Source organism: Anarrhichthys ocellatus, unplaced genomic scaffold, assembly GCF_004355925.1.
Source record: "Anarrhichthys ocellatus isolate YVR2014 unplaced genomic scaffold, GSC_Weel_1.0 scaffold1, whole genome shotgun sequence".
In the NCBI taxonomy this organism is placed as follows: Eukaryota; Metazoa; Chordata; class Actinopteri; order Perciformes; family Anarhichadidae; genus Anarrhichthys; species Anarrhichthys ocellatus.
The window spans coordinates 12,769,844-12,791,731 of NW_022280031.1; the positions used below are offsets into that span (position 1 = coordinate 12,769,844).

Below are 21,888 nucleotides of genomic sequence, written 5' to 3' on the forward strand. Positions count from 1 at the left end.
GGCAGCAAGAGTGGCACCTTGCTGGCTGACAACCAACCTGGATGCACTATCAGCAGGCCACTGCTGGAGTTGGAGAGGACGCTGAATAAAATATAATGCTGAGGGTGGAAATATATACTGTATGTGCTGGGCGGTTCGGTGTGTGGGAAGAAAATAGAACAGGGGAAGGTAGGAGATGGAAGAGGACGCTATGTGTGGGTGCATACAAATGTGTGTTAAACTATCTTTGTTCATGCGAGTACAATGTGTTCGTGTGACAAGAATTAAGTTAGAGTTTCAGGCACTTCCTTGCAAGGCTTTGTGCGAGTGTGTGGGGGCAATAATCCCAATTGTAACCGAGGATTAAAAATAAATGCATAAAAAAAAAAAAAGGAGAAACAAAACATGCAAAACATGAGAAACTGAACACGAGAGGTTGCGAAACGAATTAGCGTGGATGAGTGTGTGATGAAAAACTGAGCAGGCACAAACAAAAAAAAGAATACAGGCTTCCGCACATAAATGAACAGCATGAGGATGAGATTGAATTTGATAAACTTCAACCCTGATAACACAAAGCCTGCAGCAGGTCTGCAGAGCGGCACGAATAGGACTTAAGGTTTCACAACGTACGGAAGTACAATTACACAGTAATTACAAACAAACCACAGGTCAACACCCTTAAACTATCTCATTATGAACACTTGGGTCACAAAATATTATCCTACGTGTAATCTCAAATCAACTAAAAGAGGGTTGAGAATCAAACCTCAATACTGACCCACCCAAATTCACTGAATCTTGTTTCTTAATTCTTTAATCAGATATTTCCTGATTTAAGAAATAAGCTTGGCTGTTTTACAAAACTGTGTAGGGTATGGCTGCTTGTGTTTATAACACAATAAACACTGCTTTTGAAAAAGTGTGGCGTTTTGTGTTAAATAAACAAAAACGACTGAAAGAAAAACAATATTTCCTCCTTTTTATTATTTTTACCCTAACTCATATCTTATTGACACCAGTACAAAAAACACCCATCACCAGAAGACAGGTTGCTCCTTTCTCTGAGGTCAAGTGGACATAGGTGGACTGCATCTCTCTTGTGCATGTGTGCATGCGTGCGTGCGTGTGTGTGGGGGTGTGTGTGTCCACTCTACTCACCGAGTCTCTTTGCAGCTTCCAGAGCCTCAGAAGCTGTGTCGGCCACATAGAAACGTTGGACCGCCACGCCACTCTCTTGCATCAGCTTCTTGCTCTGGTACTCTTGCAGATTGAGCCATCTCCTGGGACTCTGCCAGGTGCACTGGAAGAGGAGGAGGGAGGCAGGGTGAGTATGAGTATCACTTAGCAAGGGAAAGATATAGTTAAAACAGTGCTATAAATGGTACAGATCTCAAGCGGTAAACACCAAACAATAACACCTGCCTCAAAGTTCACACGCTACATCCTCTCTCTGCCCTTTCCCTGTAATGAGGCAGGCACCCGGGCCTAAGCTGCAGGACAGCCCTGAAGCCGTTTGCTCCATCAGCGGACACGGGCCGTGTCAGCTCCAGCTGTTGTTGCTATTAAAAGGAAATTGGCTTTTTAATGCGACGGAGAGACTGAGGCTGTATTAGAATTACAATGCCTCCACAGTAGCACACGCCGCTGTGTGCATGCATACGAGTGCACGTATGGGCGCGTGCAAATGTTTTCACGTGAAACGTCTTCGGGGAGTCGTTAAGGAGAGAAAAGCCATTAAAGTAAAGGGAAAACAAGAGTTCAGAGGGAAATTATGGCTCAGTATGCAAATGATTCTCCAGTGTGTGTATTTCCAGTGAAGATTAAACTAACATGATAACAACATCAGGATTGCACTACATTCTGTTGCTGACCAAGTTAAACTGAGCTAACCTTTTATCTACTGTTACTCTGCTTGAGCTACACAGGACATTAGATGCTTTAGGAGATATGGGGCACATCTGCACATGACAATGCAGACGATAAAGGCACAAGATGCCTTTAACATCATATGTTATTGAACTGTATGTTTGACTACTACCGAGATATTATTCGTGGTATATTGTCAATTCCACATCAACACAGGAAAATCAAATGCTCCATCACAATAACTGTGCTTAAGTCTGCACGGTCGATATTCTACTCTTTTTTTTTTTTTTTTTAAAGAAGTAGCCCGCGGTGGGCTTTGTGCTTAACAGTGGGAGAAATACATTTCTGTGCGGACAAACACAACCTAAAATATGGCAATAGCGTCAAGCAGTGCACTGGCCTTGAAATTGAATCTGCGTCCCTCGAAACTGACTGAGTGATATTATTTTTGAAAAAGCAGACGAAGACGGACAAACAGACTTGGCCAAATGTTACAAGAACATAGAGGTACTGTAAATATTTAGCTAACCATCAAAGAGTATGTGAAATAAAGGCGTCTGCCTTGTCATGTGCAGATGTGCCCCTTATGTTGGTGCAGATCTCCTAAAGTCTCTAATGTCTTGTGTAGCTCAAGCAGAGTCACAGTGGATAACGGGTTAGCTCAGTTTAACTGCAATCCTGATGTTGTTATAATGTTGGTTTAATCTTCACTGGAAATACACACACTGGAGAATCATTTACATGCTGAGCCATCATTTCCATCTCAATTCCTCATTCAGGAACCTTCACACTCTAACAAACAGTGTCTGAAGTGGGGAAGCTGGACCACAGTGTATTGGGACACAAAACCACTGTGAGTAAAATGTCATTTAAAAAGGGTTTTTCAGGAAATATTACATTAACTTATAGCAGTGAATTTTACTCACATGTCTAAACTTAGGGACCTGGACAAAGACAACAATAACCCTGCAGCATTCAGCGTCAGGCTTAACAATTAAAAGGTGCGGTGTGTTAGATCTGGCCAGAATTTGACTTTAAAACATACAAAACAGAATGAACACTATCAACAGAATGCAAAGAGGTTACCCTGTTGATGTTATGTCAAAGACGTCAATGTATTGTGTCGCAGAGATATTCTACGACAGTCTATAACAGACTAGCCCCGGGGGCATCCGGCGGAGGCATGTTCCACGGATGACAAAGAGTGGAAAGGTTTCATGCAAAGTCATTTGACTGCCAACAGCTTCATTCAGAAGAGGGATCAAATTAAATCTTTTGGACTCACTGTTGACCATGCCTGTCTTTGTTGTGCATTATATTTTTAAGGCTTGTACGGTAAAAGGGAAAAAGACTAAATTGTGTTCTCATGCATAAAAATGTATGTAGCATTCAGATACCCTAGGAATACCATAAAAATGCAACATATGTACACATGCAATCAAACATACGTACATACTTGAAAAACACTGCATACACAAGGAATAATAATACACAGGATGGATTCAAGAGCAACAAAGATCAAAACATGCAATGCGTGTGCCTTCTAAAATTGCCCGTCACTCCATCATCCATGAGAGGGACATAATAAGAACACATGGGTGGGAGGGTTTGTTCAACATCTCTCAACCATTAAGTGATGGGGGAAGTGAATTGTAACCATAATTAACCCTCGGGCCTAATAGTTATCAGTGATTAAAGGCTAATGAGCTTGACATGGCCACTCTAATTGGGCACAGCACTGTTTTTAAATCCAGACCTGAGCACAATGATCAATGGGCCTCAACTGAAAACAAAACCCCGCATGATTGGTGATTCACAATTCATGCCAAACCCAAGGCTCTCTGTGCCACAACGCAGTGTATTAGCATGCTTTCTCCATTCCAACTCTCGGGAGAGCCTGTCGGGAGACTTCATCAGAGCCAAATGGGTTGTTTTCTAGAAGAACAGTACATGTTGATCCAGATTGGACTCTTCTCTCGCATAATTCGATGCAGTAATGAGGGGCATCTGCAGGTCACCTCTGCAATACCATACTCTTCATATGTTTCAGTTATTGCAGTCTGTATAGTGTGCATGGCATTCGGAGCAATGCTTTAAAGGCGATCTCCAACACCGGCCGATATTGCATAAAAGTCTGCATAGCAATATATATAACAAGAATAAATCGGAAAAAAATAGAATAGAAATAAAAATAGAACCGCACATGGGGAAAAACTAAAACAGATTTGGACTAAATGTCTGTCTGTTGAGCCAAACCTGGAGTCTGTGAGTGACGCATTCTTTATCTTCCTGCCTGCCTGTCACAGCCTTAACAAGCCAAGCTGCAGAACGACTTCTCTCTGTTTTGTGGACTCATTTGACTGCTGTCAGGTACCGGCGGAGCCTCCTCTCTTAAAACATCCACTTCCCTCGCCATTTAAACTGTTTGCCTCGGGAGGATCAGCTCTGCTGCCTGGGTGCACATCTCACGTCCGTCTATCTTTTGTTCTTCCTTTGACGAAAGAAAAATGGCAGATGAGAGGCAGTCACGGGACCAGCTTGGGCCCACTTTCGACATTGAAGTAGCACAAGATCACAGCGAGACACGTTAACCGACAGGTCTAACAATTAGGATTAGATTTTGAACTCTGAACCCAAAACATATCCAGAATATGATCAAGCTGGCACTGCCATCACGGACAAACTAGATGTTTCACAATAATTCTGGTCGAAGCTTCTGCGACGTTAACTCTCCGTGTTAGAGACAACGATCCATCAGTGACGAAACATTAACGTCGGTTACGGCTTCACTTTAGTAACCGAGGACGGTTCAAGATAACAATAAGCAGGACAAATCCCCTGCCGGCTGCAGGCTCCGTCTCGACTAGTCCATGCATCCCTAATTTTATCCAACAATTATTTATAAAATAGCTTGGAAACGTTAATGTGATCTGAACACAGAGTTAAAATAAATTAGCCTAAGTACAACCGTATGGTACTCCTGGCACATTTGATCACAAAAGATCCATTGCAAACAGAAGTACAAAAAGTCCTAGCAAGGTTGAGAAGACTCACGAAGACTCACTCACGAGATAAAGGAACAGTGTTGCAGTACACAGACTCAAAAGCATCGGAAAATATTGTTAAACCATTGTTTATATTGACAATAATGTGACCTGGAAGCCACTGCCATAGTCTAAACGGACAAGACGAGTCTCAGAAAACCAGAACTCTGAACAAAATAAGGGCTCACAAATATGCAGCAATCATGTAAATCTGCCATTGGCATTCCCAAACCAGCAAACTAGGACAAACCAGTACATATCAATTAAAACAGAAAAGAGAGGAGTGGGGATGAGGAGGGGGGAAAAGAGGGACGCAGACGTCCCAAAATAACAGCTGCTGCTTACTGGAGAAGTCAGGTGGGGCTGGAGGTGTCCCTCCAGGCGCCTGGAGTTACCTTGGGCAAAACACCGAGGAGCGGAGAGGCTCCAGAGCACGGTGTAGTGCGTACCAGACCCGGAGACAATGTGTATCAAAGACAATTCCACCTCATATGCAGCATGGAACAAGTCACCCTGTGATGGATTTTTACTTTCATTAAACGGTCTGCTGATGTCTTTTTAACAGGTGTAAATTATCATGATGATATATTGATAATCATAAACTTTATTTAAATAAAACTTCAAAATATACATTTACTAATTGCTTTACAGAAAGACAAAACATGGATCATTATAAAACCTATTGTTCAACCACTCAGTGTAGCCTAGTGTGAGTTATTTACTTATAGGCACACAACTTCTGTTTGTTTGTTGCCTTCATCTCCAATCTACCACTTTAAAATGTAACATGAGTACATAACTACAAATATATGGAGACCATTAGCAGCCGAGTGTGTAATACATATCAAATCCAAATAATAATTTAATTTGTAACATTAATGGCATAGAAATACACTTTAACTCTAGTCCTCTATATTTTACGGTCAACTCTGCATTTATAAACGTCCCCAAAGTGTCATAGTATCATCATGTGTTAATGTTATTACATTTATATTTCCACGTTTCTGGTTTTTAATTCATATCGTGAGTATCAAAGCTGAAGGGAATTTTCCACACTATGGACAACCGAGCTCCCCAACTAACGAATCACAGCTAATCTGCCACGCTAGACTTGGTGCTATTTAATATGCCATAATAACTCCAGAATCAAAATATTTTCAATCAGCATATCGGAGGCATGTAATGTTTTTTTTACAGCCAAGTGCATAAAATAGCACTTGGCTGACACGTTCACTTACTTTGTATGCGAGTGTTCGGGTCATATCACTAGATGGGAAGCAGAAACAACCATGGATGATAATGATAATACTCGAGTGGTGAAGTGATGCATTATGACGTTATCGTAATGTACTACGTATTGTAAATGCTTTAACTGTTGACTGATATTAGAGACTTGCCAATGTTGACGATGGGACAGATGACACGTGACTGAATTCATTCGTTGCCCTGCGTAAATGTTGTGTTCTTCATTATGATCTGATGATCGTGGTTATGGTGGTTTATGATTAGGTTATAAGCCGTAAATTACAACACTAAGTATATTTTTCGTCTCTCTTTCGCCTTGACTAACAATAATACGGCATAATTAAAAAAAGATGAAGTGAGGCTTTGTATTACTACAGCCGTTTGTGAAATCTGTCATGGCAGTGCTGAAACATACAACCTGCACCCAGACACACACATCTGGCTCGACACCTTCCAGAGGTAAACACTGAATAAGAAAACCGGCGGCAATCTTGTTGCTTCACCCGGCAACACGTTCTGTAAGAGACACTCATTATTTATAAAAATAGATCTTAACCCATAAAACAACCCACCACGCCGCTTCTCTAATTAGAAGAAACCGTCCTCCAAAGTGTTATTGACGGTGTTATAGATGTTCTATAGAGTTGCAAAGTGTGAGGAGATATTTCAGGCTTCCAGGGTAAGAAAAATTAAAAGTCCTTTTCCTGGCAGCTGAAGTGAAATGGTCAGAGTTGTGGTGGGTAAGCTGTAAAGACACACAGCCGATATCTGCTTCGATTCTAGCCGGGGACATTTGGGACATATCTTTCTCTGACAGTTTAAAAGTGTAACCATGCACTGCCTTCAGCAGCGCACTATTCCATCACATGTACAGACCATTTGCCAGCATCTCATTAAATAGGAATTTGATAAGAGTGCATCCCTCTGCATGTACAGTGCATTGTCCTGTGTGCAGCCCACAATACTGCCAACACTAATGCACCGTCTGAGGCAAATGCCTAGAGACTTATAGCATATAGTAGCCATTAAGGAAAGCACACCGTTTATAACTTGTTAATAACTGCTAGCTAGCCGTTACAATGTGGGATGTAGCTTAATTAAGGAGTTTTAATGAATGTATATTTATTCTTTATTGTAAAACATTATTTCTACACGTGTTGTTCACTTTAAGCCCTAAGTTTGCACACAGCCAACAGTCAAATTTTCAAAGTACTTTATTTAACTTGCTAGTGGCAGATTTTACACTGTATGCATTTGACAAATGAATGGATTATATATATTAATGATGTAGTAAAGACTGTGTTTCTATCTGTATATGACATGGTCAATGAAGTCTGAACAAATAACCTCAATGTATATTTCCATGTTATTCATATTTTTTAATCTTGTTAATTCCCATAAACTCCTTTGAATGGAAAGTTTCCACCTTGAATATACCTGGAACTTTGCAAGACTCATCCAGTCACCGCTGCTGTCCACAGTCAAAAAAGGAATACTGTGGTTCTTTGATAGAAAGCTAAAGTATAAGAATTATAATACGGATGATACCAATTTGCCTTATTAGGAATACATCACATAAAAAGATCCCTCCTGAGTCCTTCCTATAGAATACACTCCTCTTCAACTAATCATGAGCACAATTATGCTTCCAGCCTCTCCTAGTATTGCTCAATGCTATCAGATAGTGAAGAGATGATACTGCGGAGGACTTGAAAAGAAAGAAATAACCCAAGTTTTACATGTCTGCCCTGTTAGAAGAAAGCAGTACAGTAAGTGGCGAATGACAGTATTGCAGCAAGGCAGGCAGGCAGCTGGCCTGCAGTCCTCTGAGAGCCTATCTCTACAGTAATTATCATCAGCAGCTCTCTGGAGACAATGCTACCCAGTCTTTATACCCAACTATTGCTCTACTTATTCTTAACACACACACACACACACACACACACACACACACACACACACACACACGGTGCAGACTGGTGAAGACGCCCTAAAAGGCACAAACAAAGTTGAATGCTCTGACATGGGCCCGAGATGGCATTTAAATATTCACAGCAAACTCCTCGACACACAAAAGCACTCAAGATCCTTTTCATGAGTGCATCCAAGTGACAGGAAGTGGGGCGCAGCGGCAACAGAGTCGGAGCGATGAGGATGATAGAACTATAGCTATATTAATAGCTATGGAGATGATGAGAAACAAGGCAACATCCCCATTTAAGGAGCAGGTCTCTGCTAATCAATGAAGCCAGCATTTCTCAGTAACATATATGACGTAGAAACACATTTAGATAGAAACTACGAGGTGCAAATTGGAAATGTAAGCAATGACATGAGGAATGAATCTACAAGCAGAGCTCGGTCTCCTTTCACTTCCCAGTTTCTGTTCAAATCAGCCATTGTATGCACATGAACGTCCAGCAGGTAGAAACATGCCATCACTAAACCCATGAAGTATTAATGTGACACCACTCCAATAACAGCCCGTCATAGCCTCCGTTATGCTTTACACCCTTTGCAAGATGCAAAAAGCTTTACAACTAAATTCAAATGAGGCAGAGGAGAAAGAAGTCATATTGAGGAAGAACTTATTCCGTGAAAGAATGTTGCTTTCAGCAGGCTTGCAGCAAGAGACTTGACATTCAGAGAGTGATCTCAAAATGTCACGGAAATACACCGTAGCTGAGGTGGGTACTAACTTTTTTTTCTCCCTTCTTTCTCCCGAGGGAAACATCTTTGTTTGAAGCCCCCAAAATAAAAAAAAAACAGTCAAAATGTAATGGTGCACTTAATGGTCTTTGAGAACACTCACATACATATACTGTATATACATACATATTTTATGTTCATTGAAATTCAAGCAATGTATGAATTTTAAAATCGGATTAAAAAAACAAATACATAATGTGCTCATATTGTCTCCTAAAGTGGACATTTACGAGGATAATTTGTGTTTTTAAAAACACTCGCATTAAAGTAGCCCTGGTAATTGAAATGCATTAATTACTCTGTTGAGCTGATGTTTGAACAATTGGGACCTTTTGTGCAGTTTCAAAATCATTAAAAGCAACGCATCATAAACTGAATTAGACCACAAACTGTGGTGAAAAGATGTTGAGAGAAAAGTTGCAAAACCAACCTAAACACTCAAAGGCAATTTGGTTTTCCTAAATTGTGTTGACATAAGTAAAAAAAAAAAAATTAAAAAAAGGAATCTTTTTGAATATTAAAATGTGCTGAATAAAGCATGTGACCATACGGCTTCACAAAGCACTCAGAGTGGCTGCGCCCTCACACAAAGACGCAGAGAGGACACACAGCGCCAAGGCAGCAGCTGCATCAGATTGCAAAGTCCTCATCGCAGCTGTACTGAACCACGAGTGGCACTGAAGGACAAAATGACGGGACGGTCGACGCCGCTCCCAAAACACTTCATCGGCTGGTCCATATGGTATTCGGCAGTGCGTCAGTGCAACAATCGGGACTTCTCCTGAGAGGCACAAAATTGTGCAGTCTCGTGTTTTGGTTTGGAGAGCGGCACAGACACAATGTCAAACTGCACTTGTTGTTGAGAAGTGTCATCGCAGCGAGGGGACGTCTGATCGTGGCACTTTCCAAAGTCATCTCAAGACACGCGTGCCACTCCTCTGTCGTTTGCCCTTCTGTTAAACTTAAGGAGTCAATATCCTAGGGCTAGTTTAAAGCGGTTGTCTTTATCACTATGAGAGAGCGAGAGAGAGAGAGAGAGGAACAATGTCAAAAAAGTCACCATCTGACAGACTAGTTCTGCCTTCCTTGGAGATTTATTGGAGCCATAAGCATTCATTTACAGGGGAAGGTTACAAAGCAGCCAATCACCTTTGATCGGCCTCATAAACAGCAGCCAGTCAATGCTGCACTCCTCCTTAATCTGTCGCTCAGAAATTCAAAAAGGGTCAAAAAAGGCATTTTGTTTCCGGGAGTGAAGCCTGACAGGATGCAGCCAATAGTGAGTGAAGATGTGACAGTTAACACTGAGGGAACACTATCTCTGAAAACTGGCCATTTATCTAACTGGGGACAATCCAGCCCACACTATCTTTTATTAATGCCATTAAATTCATACATTGTAATGTTAATCATTAAAACATCTATTCATCACATAAGATGACAAGTAGTTAAATGAATATTTTGATAGCTCAGCATGTGATTGTGCATATTTAAGGCATTTTGTGATTTATATTGATGATGAATTAAAGCCTTAAAAATTATTTTGATATTCATTTTACCTATATTACGCAGTGTAAAAGAAGGGACACAAAATAAACAGCTGGGCCTACATATTTGATTAATCCACTGACAAAACATAAATTTTGCAAGATTTATTGGGGGTTTGGACTGTTGGTTTGACAAAACTAGACATTTGAATACCACACCGTGGTCTTTGGGCATGTTTTCACTATTTACTGTTGTTATATAGACAGCAATTATTTGAGTAAGCTAGAAAATAATAAGTCCATTCATCTATAATGGAGTAAAAAAAAAAAAAAAGTCATTATGTGCCGCTCTACTGACGCGTATGCAAACCAATACAACAGCCTGGGCCTTCTGCAGGCTGTGTTTTGCTTTGCTGGATGAACTACGTCAGTGGACATGTTGGAAAGACTGCTCTGATGGAGGATGTAGAAGACGCATGCAAAGCGGTTTCTGCTGCATGAGCCAATCAATACCTTATAGGACACCTGAACAAGAGCCTTCATCACTCACTCAGGGATTCAGAATATACCTTGAGCACCACACGCCATTACCACACTCGCACAGAGGCCGTCATCATTAACAAGTCTCAATGGTGGACGAAGTGCGACTTCAACAGGGGAAACTATCAATATGCCAATGATGAATTGCTGAGAGAGTCAACGCCGTAGCTTCTGAGGCTGAACATCGTCCGAGTTATTGTCCTCCAGATGACCAGCAGGTATTCATCGCCAACTAAAATCTCTGAAGGTCTACCTTAGTGGATTTTTTCTTTAATTGCTAGAAAACAAAAATATGAGAAAAAAGCAGAAGCATCACAGAAAAATAGGGCAGCATTTTCACAGTAAAAAGTCGAGAAGACGATCGAGTCTATTCTCACTGCACTCGGTCCACTAATTTGTTCCAAAGTGAAACAGCTCAACAACTCTTGGATGGATCGCCATGACATTTAGTCACATTTTGAACCGACATACATGACTCCAAGACAGCGAATGCTCATGACTTTGGTGATCCCCTGACTTTTCATCTAGCCCCACTATCACGTTGACATTTGTATTTTGAGTGAAATATCTCAACATCTATTGGATGGGTTGATGGCATTTGGTGCACACGTTCATGTTCCCCTCAGGATTCATTGTAATAACATTGGTGATCCCCGACTTTTCATCTTCACCATCATCAGGTCAAACGTTGAATCTGTCCATTTCTTTGATTTATGACTAAATACCTGCAAATCTTATGACAATCCCATCAGCCCCAGCTGTACTTTGTGTTTAGTAATAATTGTTTGTTGTTAGCATACTGACAGGCTGTTAACCCCGATCACTGGCCCTGGGAAAAACTGCCAAAAACATAAAAAGCAAAGTAAAGCTCCTCAAACATAATGTCTATTATCTGGTCCTCTGAACGGTAAAAAGCTAAAGAATATGGATCCAATTGTAGGTAAATTAAACTCTATCTATCCCAGACAAAAAGGAGACGCAATAAAAGGAAAAAACACGATTTGTATCCTCAACTCGAACAAAATCTAAATTTCACGGGCAATGTCTCCATTAAAACCAAGATCCAATTCACAATGATGCAAATGAATGTTTTCTCCTACTGCAACTATAAATATGATAACAATACACCAAAATAATAACTATAACTACATGATGGGTTGCTTGTTTTCAGGAGGCTAAACATTGGCCTGTTAGCATGCCGATGTTAGCATTTAGCTCAAAGCATTGCTTTGCTTGGTACATTTGGGCATCTGGTGTTTTTTGTTTGTTTTCATTGGATTTGCTGACTTAAAGGAAAGTGTTCAGTGCTGTGTAGCAGTAGCGTATTATATTATCAGTACACATTAAACCTGTTGGAACAATAATGTTTTCTTTAATGTGAAAAGGAACTATAATGGAAGCACTTCATCTGATAGAGCTGGCACAAAGCAGTGCATTTGGGTCTGAACCGCTAACCACAGCAAGTGGACCACTGCAGCTGTGAATATTTCATATTACACAGTAGTATCCCCAGATGTCTGGTGAGGTTAAAATCCTCATTACTTGTCATGGCCAGACCCTAACCCCTTTGAAATGACACAGCCTTATTAGTGACGAGAAATTACTGCAGTGTTAATTAACCAGAATGCTCCTCAAGGGGCATTATCAAATGTTTAAGAAATTAACAGATTGCCAGTTCACCAACTCTATGTAATTGATTTGTTCCCATTCAGGTTATGAACTCGTCTCTTTTCCCCCCCATCCGTTTAGCTAACCATCCGGGAAGAATTTAAAAGGGGAGCTTTATGGTGTCCACGTCCATGAGCACAGGCTAAATCAGAGCGACGATCAAAATCATCGTCACACTTATTATTGCAGTGGAATGTTTTTTTCCGCTAATGAGGTGGCAGTTTTCGACTTATTTGCAACTCATAAATACGGGCCGCCTTGCAATTAGACGAGCACTATGCGGCGAGCCGTGAGAGCGGCGACACGCAGTATAACGGAAACGGAGGAGGCGAAGAAGCAGAGTTGATGTGGATTTTCTGCATAAACAGGCCAGTGTGAATCACAGGCATATTTCCACTGAAAGGCAGCCGTGGAACAGGAGCACGCCTCATGAAGCATTAGTGGGCTAATTCAGAGAGCCAACTAGCCTGGTCTCCTTTAATTACTGAAGTACTTGAGTACAGATGGCAGAAGTTCCTCCCTCTGTCCTCAGCTTTGGCACCGCCTCCATAGATTTGGATGAGAAGTAATGGCAGAGACGGTGGCGATGGAACACTGGTTTGACAGCAGCATAATGTCTCATCCTCACAAACGTGACACCACATGTTAAATCGACTGCTTTTACACTTGTTAGCCTTTACTTTCTGTTAACCTGCTACCCAAAAGGTGTTTTAAATATTGTTGAATGATGAATTTGATGATATCAGTTATGAAGCAAACAAAGAGACAAAAGAGACGTGTGGCACAAGAGACGTACTTTGTTCCTCTCATTCCTACCATGAGTGTCTTCACGATACTGGAAATTCTAACTTCCACACACTACCTTGAATGATATCAATATTCAATTTTAGAATTTCATTAAAAGATCAGTAGGCTTACTATAATAAAGCCAGTGTTTCCCTCAGGATTTTTGGGAGACTGTGGAGGGTGGATGCTCCCCCGGAAGAAACATTTTGTAGCACTTTAAAGTTTAATGCATCAATCTGGTGCACTTGAGGCAAGATCTACAAAGAACTCTGTGCTTTAGTAATCAATTCATTCATAACCTAGGGGTGTGCGATATGACCTAAAATTTGTACCTCTGTATTTCTTTTTATTCAACAATAAAAGAGAATACTGAATCAAAACATGATTCTACCTCTTCTCACTCTTTTGGCAACGTAAGGGAACATATCTTAAGAAACAAAAAAACAGATGTTTATCGGCTCCAACTAAGAATGAGAATGAGATATAGATCTAAATATGTTTTGGGAGGAGTATGCCCATAATGTACATGTAAAGTGATTCAGTCAGTAGTAACAGCCTGAACCTCTGCAATAAAGAATATTTGGGGAAAAACATCCACAAATTCACTGTGGTTTTATCATTTCAAAGATTATTTCACCTCTTTGGCCGCAGCCAAACTGAGAATAACATCACGCCTGAAAGAATTTACATCTCCGACGGAACCAAAAGCGGATGTTACCTTTTACATCTTAACCCACATGAAGAGCTTGAAAATACACAGCGTAGTATTTTATATCTGGACCACCTTGAGCACCGCGGGCGTCTCACCTAGAGATTTGGGGGGATGTCGCGCCACCTAATTTCTCCGCGAGAAACACACTGTTCAGAAAAAAAAAATAGACAACGACAAATGATCTGGTCGTCCTAACAGAGCAGGGAGCCCCGTCCCTCCCCACAGGGAGAGAAGGCGCAGCGATCACAAAGTCCACCAAGGTGTGGAAATATTTCCGGTTCATTATGAAACTGTGGTGGGCCGACACTATCAAGGTAATTAATGGGAAACACTGAATGCTATCAAACGCCAACCAGCAAATGATTGTATACAACCGGTGCCAATGGGATGAGTGACGAGAAGACAGCACTGTGAGTGAGGGAGTTTCGCATATTCAGAATCGATATGTACTAAATCTATATTTTGGGCAACACCAATCTATGTCCTTGCCTCTTCAAAGCTAAGGTCGTGCCCAGACCATTGGAGCACGGAGAGAAAAATGACATGTGCCTGTTAAGAGAGCCGGTAATAGAACAGAGCTGCAGAGACGGAGGCGGGAGCAGCAGAGCGTGGCTCCAGGATTTAGATCAGTGAGACAGATTTGCATCATTGGCAGGTCTTTAGGCAGGGCAGGTCTAATCTCCTGCAGACAGGCTTAAGAAAGGAAAACCTGACTGTTGTGTCTCTACAGATAGGGATTTCAGTAATTAGCATAGTTAATAAGACAGGGCGTACAGAGTCACATTCAAAGGTGTCGAGTCAAAAGGGGGTAGATAACGCAGTAATGAGGAGAAGGCCATACAAGGATGTGCAGCTGCGTCAAAGTTCACCCCTATCTACATCCAAGTCCACATGCACGACCTTGGTTGCAGGAATATACCCCGGAGCCACATTTGTGATCGGCTAACACAACATTAGCAACTGTTGGCGCTGCAAGAGGGTTATCCAGTGCCTTGAGATCCAGACAAAGTCTCTGGGGCTGCATCAGTAGAGTACTACAACAGTACTACTACAAGCAATGTACTACTTTAAGAGTAGCTTCTTTATTAATGTCTTTATTCCCACCAGCAGCAGCGATGTTGCCCTGTGACACATTTACACTGTAACACTGCCATCACTGTTTTTACGACACAAAACTCAGGGCTCCTTAAGAAAAAAAAAAAATTTCACAGGAAGCTGCCCCAGGCAAACTCAATTATGAAATCCAAATCACACTTACGATATGTTTGAAGGCCTAATTTCAAAAGATGATGGATGGGCCAGAATGGATGAACATAATCTTCAACATACTGCACTTTTAATGAATTACAGCTGTCAGCAATCACTGACATCCCCCCCCCCCCCCACCCCCCCTCCCACACCCCCCCCCCCCCCCCCCCCCCCCCCCCAACTCATTTCCAGCATCACTCCCACATCTCCCTCATTATCGGCGCTCGAACAACAGCAGAAGTTAAGCTAATAGGTAGTGCATTCACTCATCGCATTCCCCGTTTCAGAGGCTGCCAACGTTTCCTAATGACTGCAGCCCTTCTAAATTATTGAAAAAGTCTAAGCACCTCACCAGCTACAGAAATGGCTATTAACCTTGGTGGAGCAATATCCAAATCCAGTTAGAGCCAACTTCGTCCTCCAGTATTCCTTGCGGGGAGGAAATGTAAATGTGTTCCTGCTGAGACAGATGGGGAAGCCGCCCGTCGTTTGAAGTTCCAGCAAAAGAAGTCGTCACAAGCGGAGGCCCCCCCCCCGCCCATCCTCTGTAAAATATTCAGGACCGAGTCTCATTGAACCACCTCTCTTCCCAGTGTGTTCCCTTCAAACCATGCTGGGCTTCGTCACTGTTGGGTTATTGCTAAGCAGGAACACCTTACAGAAAAAGTAGAAACTTAGCAAACGTTTACAAATTCACCACTGTGCAGCGACAGTGAAAAACAGCCAGAGGATTATCTCGCTGTGCAGACAAGAATTCAAGAGATTTGATTTGTGAGAGAGAGAGAGAGAGAGAGAGAGAGAGAGAGAGAGAAACCTAACATCCCACTCTCCCTTTAAGAGCATCCTGGAGCCTAGCCATCTGAATATTGCGATGTCCTTTGCATTGTTGTCGACAAATCATCTCAAATTGAATTCCTCAGCTTAGCTGACATACTGTTAAAGCGGATTTGATTCTGTTGCAGAGATACCCAGCTGTCAATCAGCTCAGGCTCTGATAATGTGCTATAAAGCAGAGAATCCCTGATCAGAACTCTTATCCCCTGGCCCAAGAGGGGGAGAGAGGGAGAAGTAATGGAAGAGAGGTACAGCAACCAGTAAATGTGAGATTAGCACATTTTGCAAATGTTTAAGGGCACACTGCACACACCACTGAGTAAAACAATACATTTTGGGAACACTAGACTTCCTGATTGCTGCAGAGTGCATGGGGAAGTATAGTGGAGTAAGTATTTCATTTAGAAACCACAATCAAACAGCAGTGACACTAAGGCTATTTCCCATAAATACAGCAGATGGATTTTGAAATTTCATCACGTGGGTGGGGATAGGGAGAATTAAGACACCAATTCCAAAATAATGCCTGATATCACAGAAATTTGATACAGACATGTGGTATTTGTTATTATTTACTTTGGCTATAATACAGTAATTCTGTTTTAATGTGACAATATGTTAATTTTGTAAGAATAAAGTTAATTTCTAATGTGGGTTCTAAAGAGAGAGTGCATAAATATTGGCTGAATTCAACATAACTACTAACTTTTACACAGTCCTTATAATTTCCACAGATATTTATATTTAAATTAATATATCTTAATTTGATACCTGAAACTACCTCTCAACCTAATTGGGTCGCCCTTTTCCTTCAGAGCAGCGTTCACTCCGTCATCTGAACAGTGATTTGTAGCTTTCAGTATGCGGAGAAAAAAAAAAAAGGAAGTTCCTAGTTTGGAAAGTTCCTACAAGCATTTCCCATTTGTTTCCGATATTCAGTGTTAAATTACTTAATATCAGAAATAATCAGTCGGAGCTGCATCCCGATGGCCATGTAGACTGTGGCCTTATTGGGAGGGATATCCCATTCTGACCAGAAGGAATCAGAATGAAGAAATGTTTTCATTTATTGGTATTCACAATATCAATCCTGAGTTTCATGTTAACAGATGTGCTTCAGGCACACCAGCTGTCAAACAAACGTATTCCACTCAATGTAAACACCTGTTCCAATTATCAAAGCAAGACAAGAAAAAGCACTGTATGAAATTGCACTGTAGTGCTAACACTGTGCCAAACAGTGAGCGCCGACTTGGCTGGACCAATGTTTACAGTATCAACAGGTTCCTGCTCTAATCTGTCCTCTAAATCCGGACATCTGCACGAGAGTTACAAACATTTATAATTCCAATAAAGACCAAACCTCGGATACTGACTGAGAATGAAAGATATCACACTGAGGCGTTGCTTGTAGCAGAACATGTCGATATATCCATCAGTTCTCCTGAAGCTTTGAAATTTATTATGAAAATACAACTCCGCTTTCTTCTCAGTAAGAGTGTGTTTGTTTGTTAGTCAATAAAAGGCGGGGGGGGGGCTTTATTTCTGATTCTGTGTGTGGCTCATGCGGAGTTTTGTTTCATTCTGTTTTTCCAATCATTAGGCCCAACGCTTTGTTTGCAAAGAGATGACAATGTAACCATTATCATTCGCCATCGTGTACGTAGACAAACCTAACAGGACAAATTCTGCGAGCTGCTGTTGTCAGCACGCAAACACAACATTTGGAGGATCAAAGTGCAACAGTTAACCTTTCGACTGCGGTGTTATCTGCAGTTAGAGAACTTTGAGCTTTGTCCTGGTAGTTATATGTTCAGGTATATCTCCATAGCTGTCTTTATAACCAAGAGAACACGTGTGTGCTGTTAATAATGAACCAAAAGGCTCACATAGCCCAATGTAGAAGTATTATATCCAAGCGAACACACACACACACACACACACACACACACACACACACACACACACACCAATGTCAAGAGATGACAGATGAATGTTGTACTTGGCATTTTGTAACATTAGTGCAGAGCAAAGCTCGTGTCAATTGGAAGAACAGCCGTCGTTATATGACGTAACGAGGTGGACAGAGTGTCGTTACATCGCCGGCGGACTCTCACTACTGTTCCAACTTTGATCTGTCAAACTGCTCTCTGCTCAGACACGCTAACCTGCTAGCCACGTAGCTCCACGAGCAAGCTCCCCGAGGAGGTGACAACGGACACAAGGCAGCCGAACCCGCCCGTGCGAGGTGGAACCAGCTCCGTCGGCAGTGTGAGCCGCAAACAGTACCTTGAGTTTGTCCAGGAGTAAGTGCTTTGAGGTTGCTGTTCTCAGTCCTCTTGCTGCAGCCTGGGATGCCATGGAAGCCGCCATGTTGACACGGAAGACCAAAGAGAGAGATATGACGTCGGGAGCATGTGTGCGTTAACGCGGAGCCGTTCATAGGCCATCGGGAAGACATGGGCGGGGCTTGAAATGTGTGCACGCTGTACACTACAGCACCGTTGAAATGTAATGTAGTAGTAGAGTTTAAAATATACAGTCAGCCTACTTAATCCAATGAGAAGTGTTTATATCTGAAAATCCAGGCTACAATGCAATTACATCTAAAACCCTGAAAACATGGTCCATGCTGCAATTAGAAAATAAGATTATTATTTTCTATTTGCAGCTACAAGCAGTCTATTATTCTTTGAATGTTACATTTTTCTATTTGTTTGTATTTTATTTTTCACCCATATATATATATATATATATATATATATATATATATATATACCTGAGGAGGAGTTTACTTTCTGAAATTACACTCATATTCCATGTGTGGTTTTATAAACATGGTTCTAATATTTTTATAGAGTCAAATATTTGACTCTATAAAGGGATTTTGTATTTTACCACCAGAAATGTATTTTTGGCATTGAAGAGAAGGTATTGAAACAGCATTTAGGGAGATGGAATGAGCAGAAAGTGTATTTACCAGGTGCTACAGCGATAATTATATTGTTTATACCTTGTGAATCTGTGAGTGGCATATTGGATTAAAAGCAAAATGAGGTCCTGGAGATACCTACTGCAGGAACTACCACACAAGTGGTACTTTGCCAGAGGTTTATATTTCTAACTGTCTCTCTGTGGACAGATTTTGTCACCACAATAGTGTCGCCACCTTGTAAGACGCAGTCACGTAACTTTACTGGTGTGTAGTTCAAAATGAAGGGGGAGTTCAAAGATGGGTGTGCTTTAGTCTAAGAGAGGGGGCCGAAGGGGACAAACTTGATGTTATTGTAAAATTACCTGTTGTGACCTTTAGGATAATCACACCCTCATGAAACTTAATAACCTAGACTTTCCTTTACAAACACCTACAGCATTCAGATGATATAAGGCTTACCTATAATGACAAAAAGGGGGTTTCTGAGCAGTTTCCAAAACAGAGCGGCTCGCCATTCAAACGCGGAAAAATGGAATTCTTCCAGTAGCCTAATCTCCAAATGTCAAAAGTTTGTGATACCAAATCCCAGCATGACTTTTTCTAAGGTGTTCCTCAAGGTCTTGGAGTCATAATGCGGTATTTCAGTCTAATCTTTCAACATTTCAATAGGCGCCTAATGTTTATGATGTATGACTTGAAACACTTGATACACAGTGTTGAGCCGCATCTCAGATTAATCTTCAGGTTCCCAGCTTTTACATAATGTAAAGAACTTATATGTGGCATACTGTTGGCGTGCTATCTCCCCATAAAGATGCCCTGTCTCCCTAAAAAAGATTAAAAAATGGGTTTAAGATAAAGAAGGGTGGTTGTGCTTGTAGTTGTGCTGTAGGGTGTTGATGAGTATACATGGTGTATAATAATTTGTGGTTTGTTGATGATTTAAGTGTCTGAATAATCCCATAAGTGATGAGTAGTTCTGTGTGCATTATGTACACATATATGTTCATATGTATGGCAGTGTATACTTAGGATATACTCGTTTAAAATTTGAAGTTGACTCTGCCCAATGAAAATGTCTCAATATAAAATCTAGGATGGACTTCAAGAGCCTGAATAATATGCTGTGATGATGTTTGTGGGCCGTGGTGTAATGACATTAACTCAAACATTTTCATTTCTATTTAAAGGACATATAAAGGACATGTCATATTTTAGGTTATGATAGGACATTATTGATCCCCAGGGTGGATTATTTATTAACTGTAGTATTGCTAGTACAGGATCTGACTACTTCCAAAACCGTTTGTAGTAAATTTTGAGTTTTACTGATTAATGTGTCTTAATAACTCTACGTAGAATTTAAAAAAGTTATTCATTCATTGTTTTAATAACTGATTCATTCATTTGACAGTGAGGTTTGCAAATTGTTTCTGTGTGGATGTTTCTTAATGGGGTGTTCGACTTTGGGAAAACCAACCCCATAAATGGTTTTATAGCCATTTAATTGTGTAAAACAGTCAGAATGAATATTTGTCAATGGGATAGAGGTTAAATATTCAGATTGCTCATTTGAATCATGTGATAGTCATGAAGTGAGTAAACGCTAAAAGCCCAACATCGGTTTTGAATGTTTGAGCCGCTCCAGCTCCATCCAGTGTGTGACCTTGTGAGCGGGACAAACGATCACTTCGCTCGGCTGAGAGGTATTGGAAGCCGGTCGAATCAGAGAGCGTGGGATGTGTGAGCTGATCTTGTCTGAATAGCTAAATAGCCCTCTCACACAGCCCTCCAGAGCCCTCATTACATGCCGCATCTTGAAAGGGCAGAGAGGGCAAACCGATCATAAAGAGCAGTGATTATGACAGAAGGCGAGAGAGAGCGAGAGGGATGAGATACTCACTTAGAAATCATCAGTGTCAGCAGGCTAGGGAGGACAAGGCAGAGGGGAGAAGATGATGATGATGAACGGCTACAGCCGAGAGATCTCTTTCTAAGCCCTGCTATGGTCAAAAAAACTAAATCTACATTCTAAAACCATGGCAAACTTTTGAAATGTGCAAATGTAAACCACTTTAATATCAACTGGGAGGGAATCTGTCTCATGTTTATTTATTACTTTTGTTCTCAACCCCTTCTTTTGGGTGAGAGCTTTTTATAGTCAGTGATCCATATTCCACACAGTGAGATATTCTTTGACGGGTAAGAGCACAAATGAAGTGAAAAGTGCTGCACTGGCATAATATTTGGGAATGTCAACAAATCCTTCCCAATGCATAACTACGTGTCTTTTTTTGTGTCAGTGAAGAGTGGCGCTCAACTTGAGTCAAAAAAATTCACAAAGAGCCAAAGACAAGCAGAATGACTAAAAGATGATTCACTTGAGCATTTTCCGGCTTTTGTTTCTTTTTTTCCTTCGTCTCACCAGGGACGTTTTCTCTCCTCTCAAGGGGATTGATATTCAGACAGGACCGTCAGAATATCAATGGTCCTTACTAATGCAATTCAACTTTTCTCATTTGAGATGTTGTCCTGTTTCGGAGAACAAAAACTGTGTCTTTTGCCTGCAGTGATAGCAATCATGTAATTATTCTTCTCGAATACAAAGCAACTAGGGCGGCCTTTTCTGGTTTACTGACACATTTGGGATTTCAATAGGCTAATCTTTTTTTATATCTTTATACCATGTCATCCAAAAAAGTCAGGGTTGCAACAACAGATGTATGCTCATTTTCAGAATTATTAAAATGTGAACAAAATATTGTCAATACTGCAAAACAAAAGCTGTTATATATATATATATATATATATATATATATATATATATATATA

General features: G+C 41.0%; 1 protein-coding gene across 1 annotated transcript in view; it reads right to left on the minus strand.

Annotated features, from left to right (window-relative positions):
• Positions 1-18,502, minus strand: part of suclg2 (succinate-CoA ligase GDP-forming subunit beta) — an 83,955-nt gene extending 65,453 nt beyond the window's left edge. The window contains exons 1-2 of the mRNA XM_031857061.1: positions 18,411-18,502; positions 1,141-1,282 (exon numbers count right to left, since the gene is read on the minus strand). Of these exons, the coding sequence (XP_031712921.1) occupies positions 1,141-1,282; positions 18,411-18,494 (226 nt within the window). The 5' untranslated portion in view covers positions 18,495-18,502. The remainder of the gene's footprint in view (positions 1-1,140; positions 1,283-18,410) is intronic.
• Between the last annotated feature and the right edge of the window lie 3,386 nt (positions 18,503-21,888).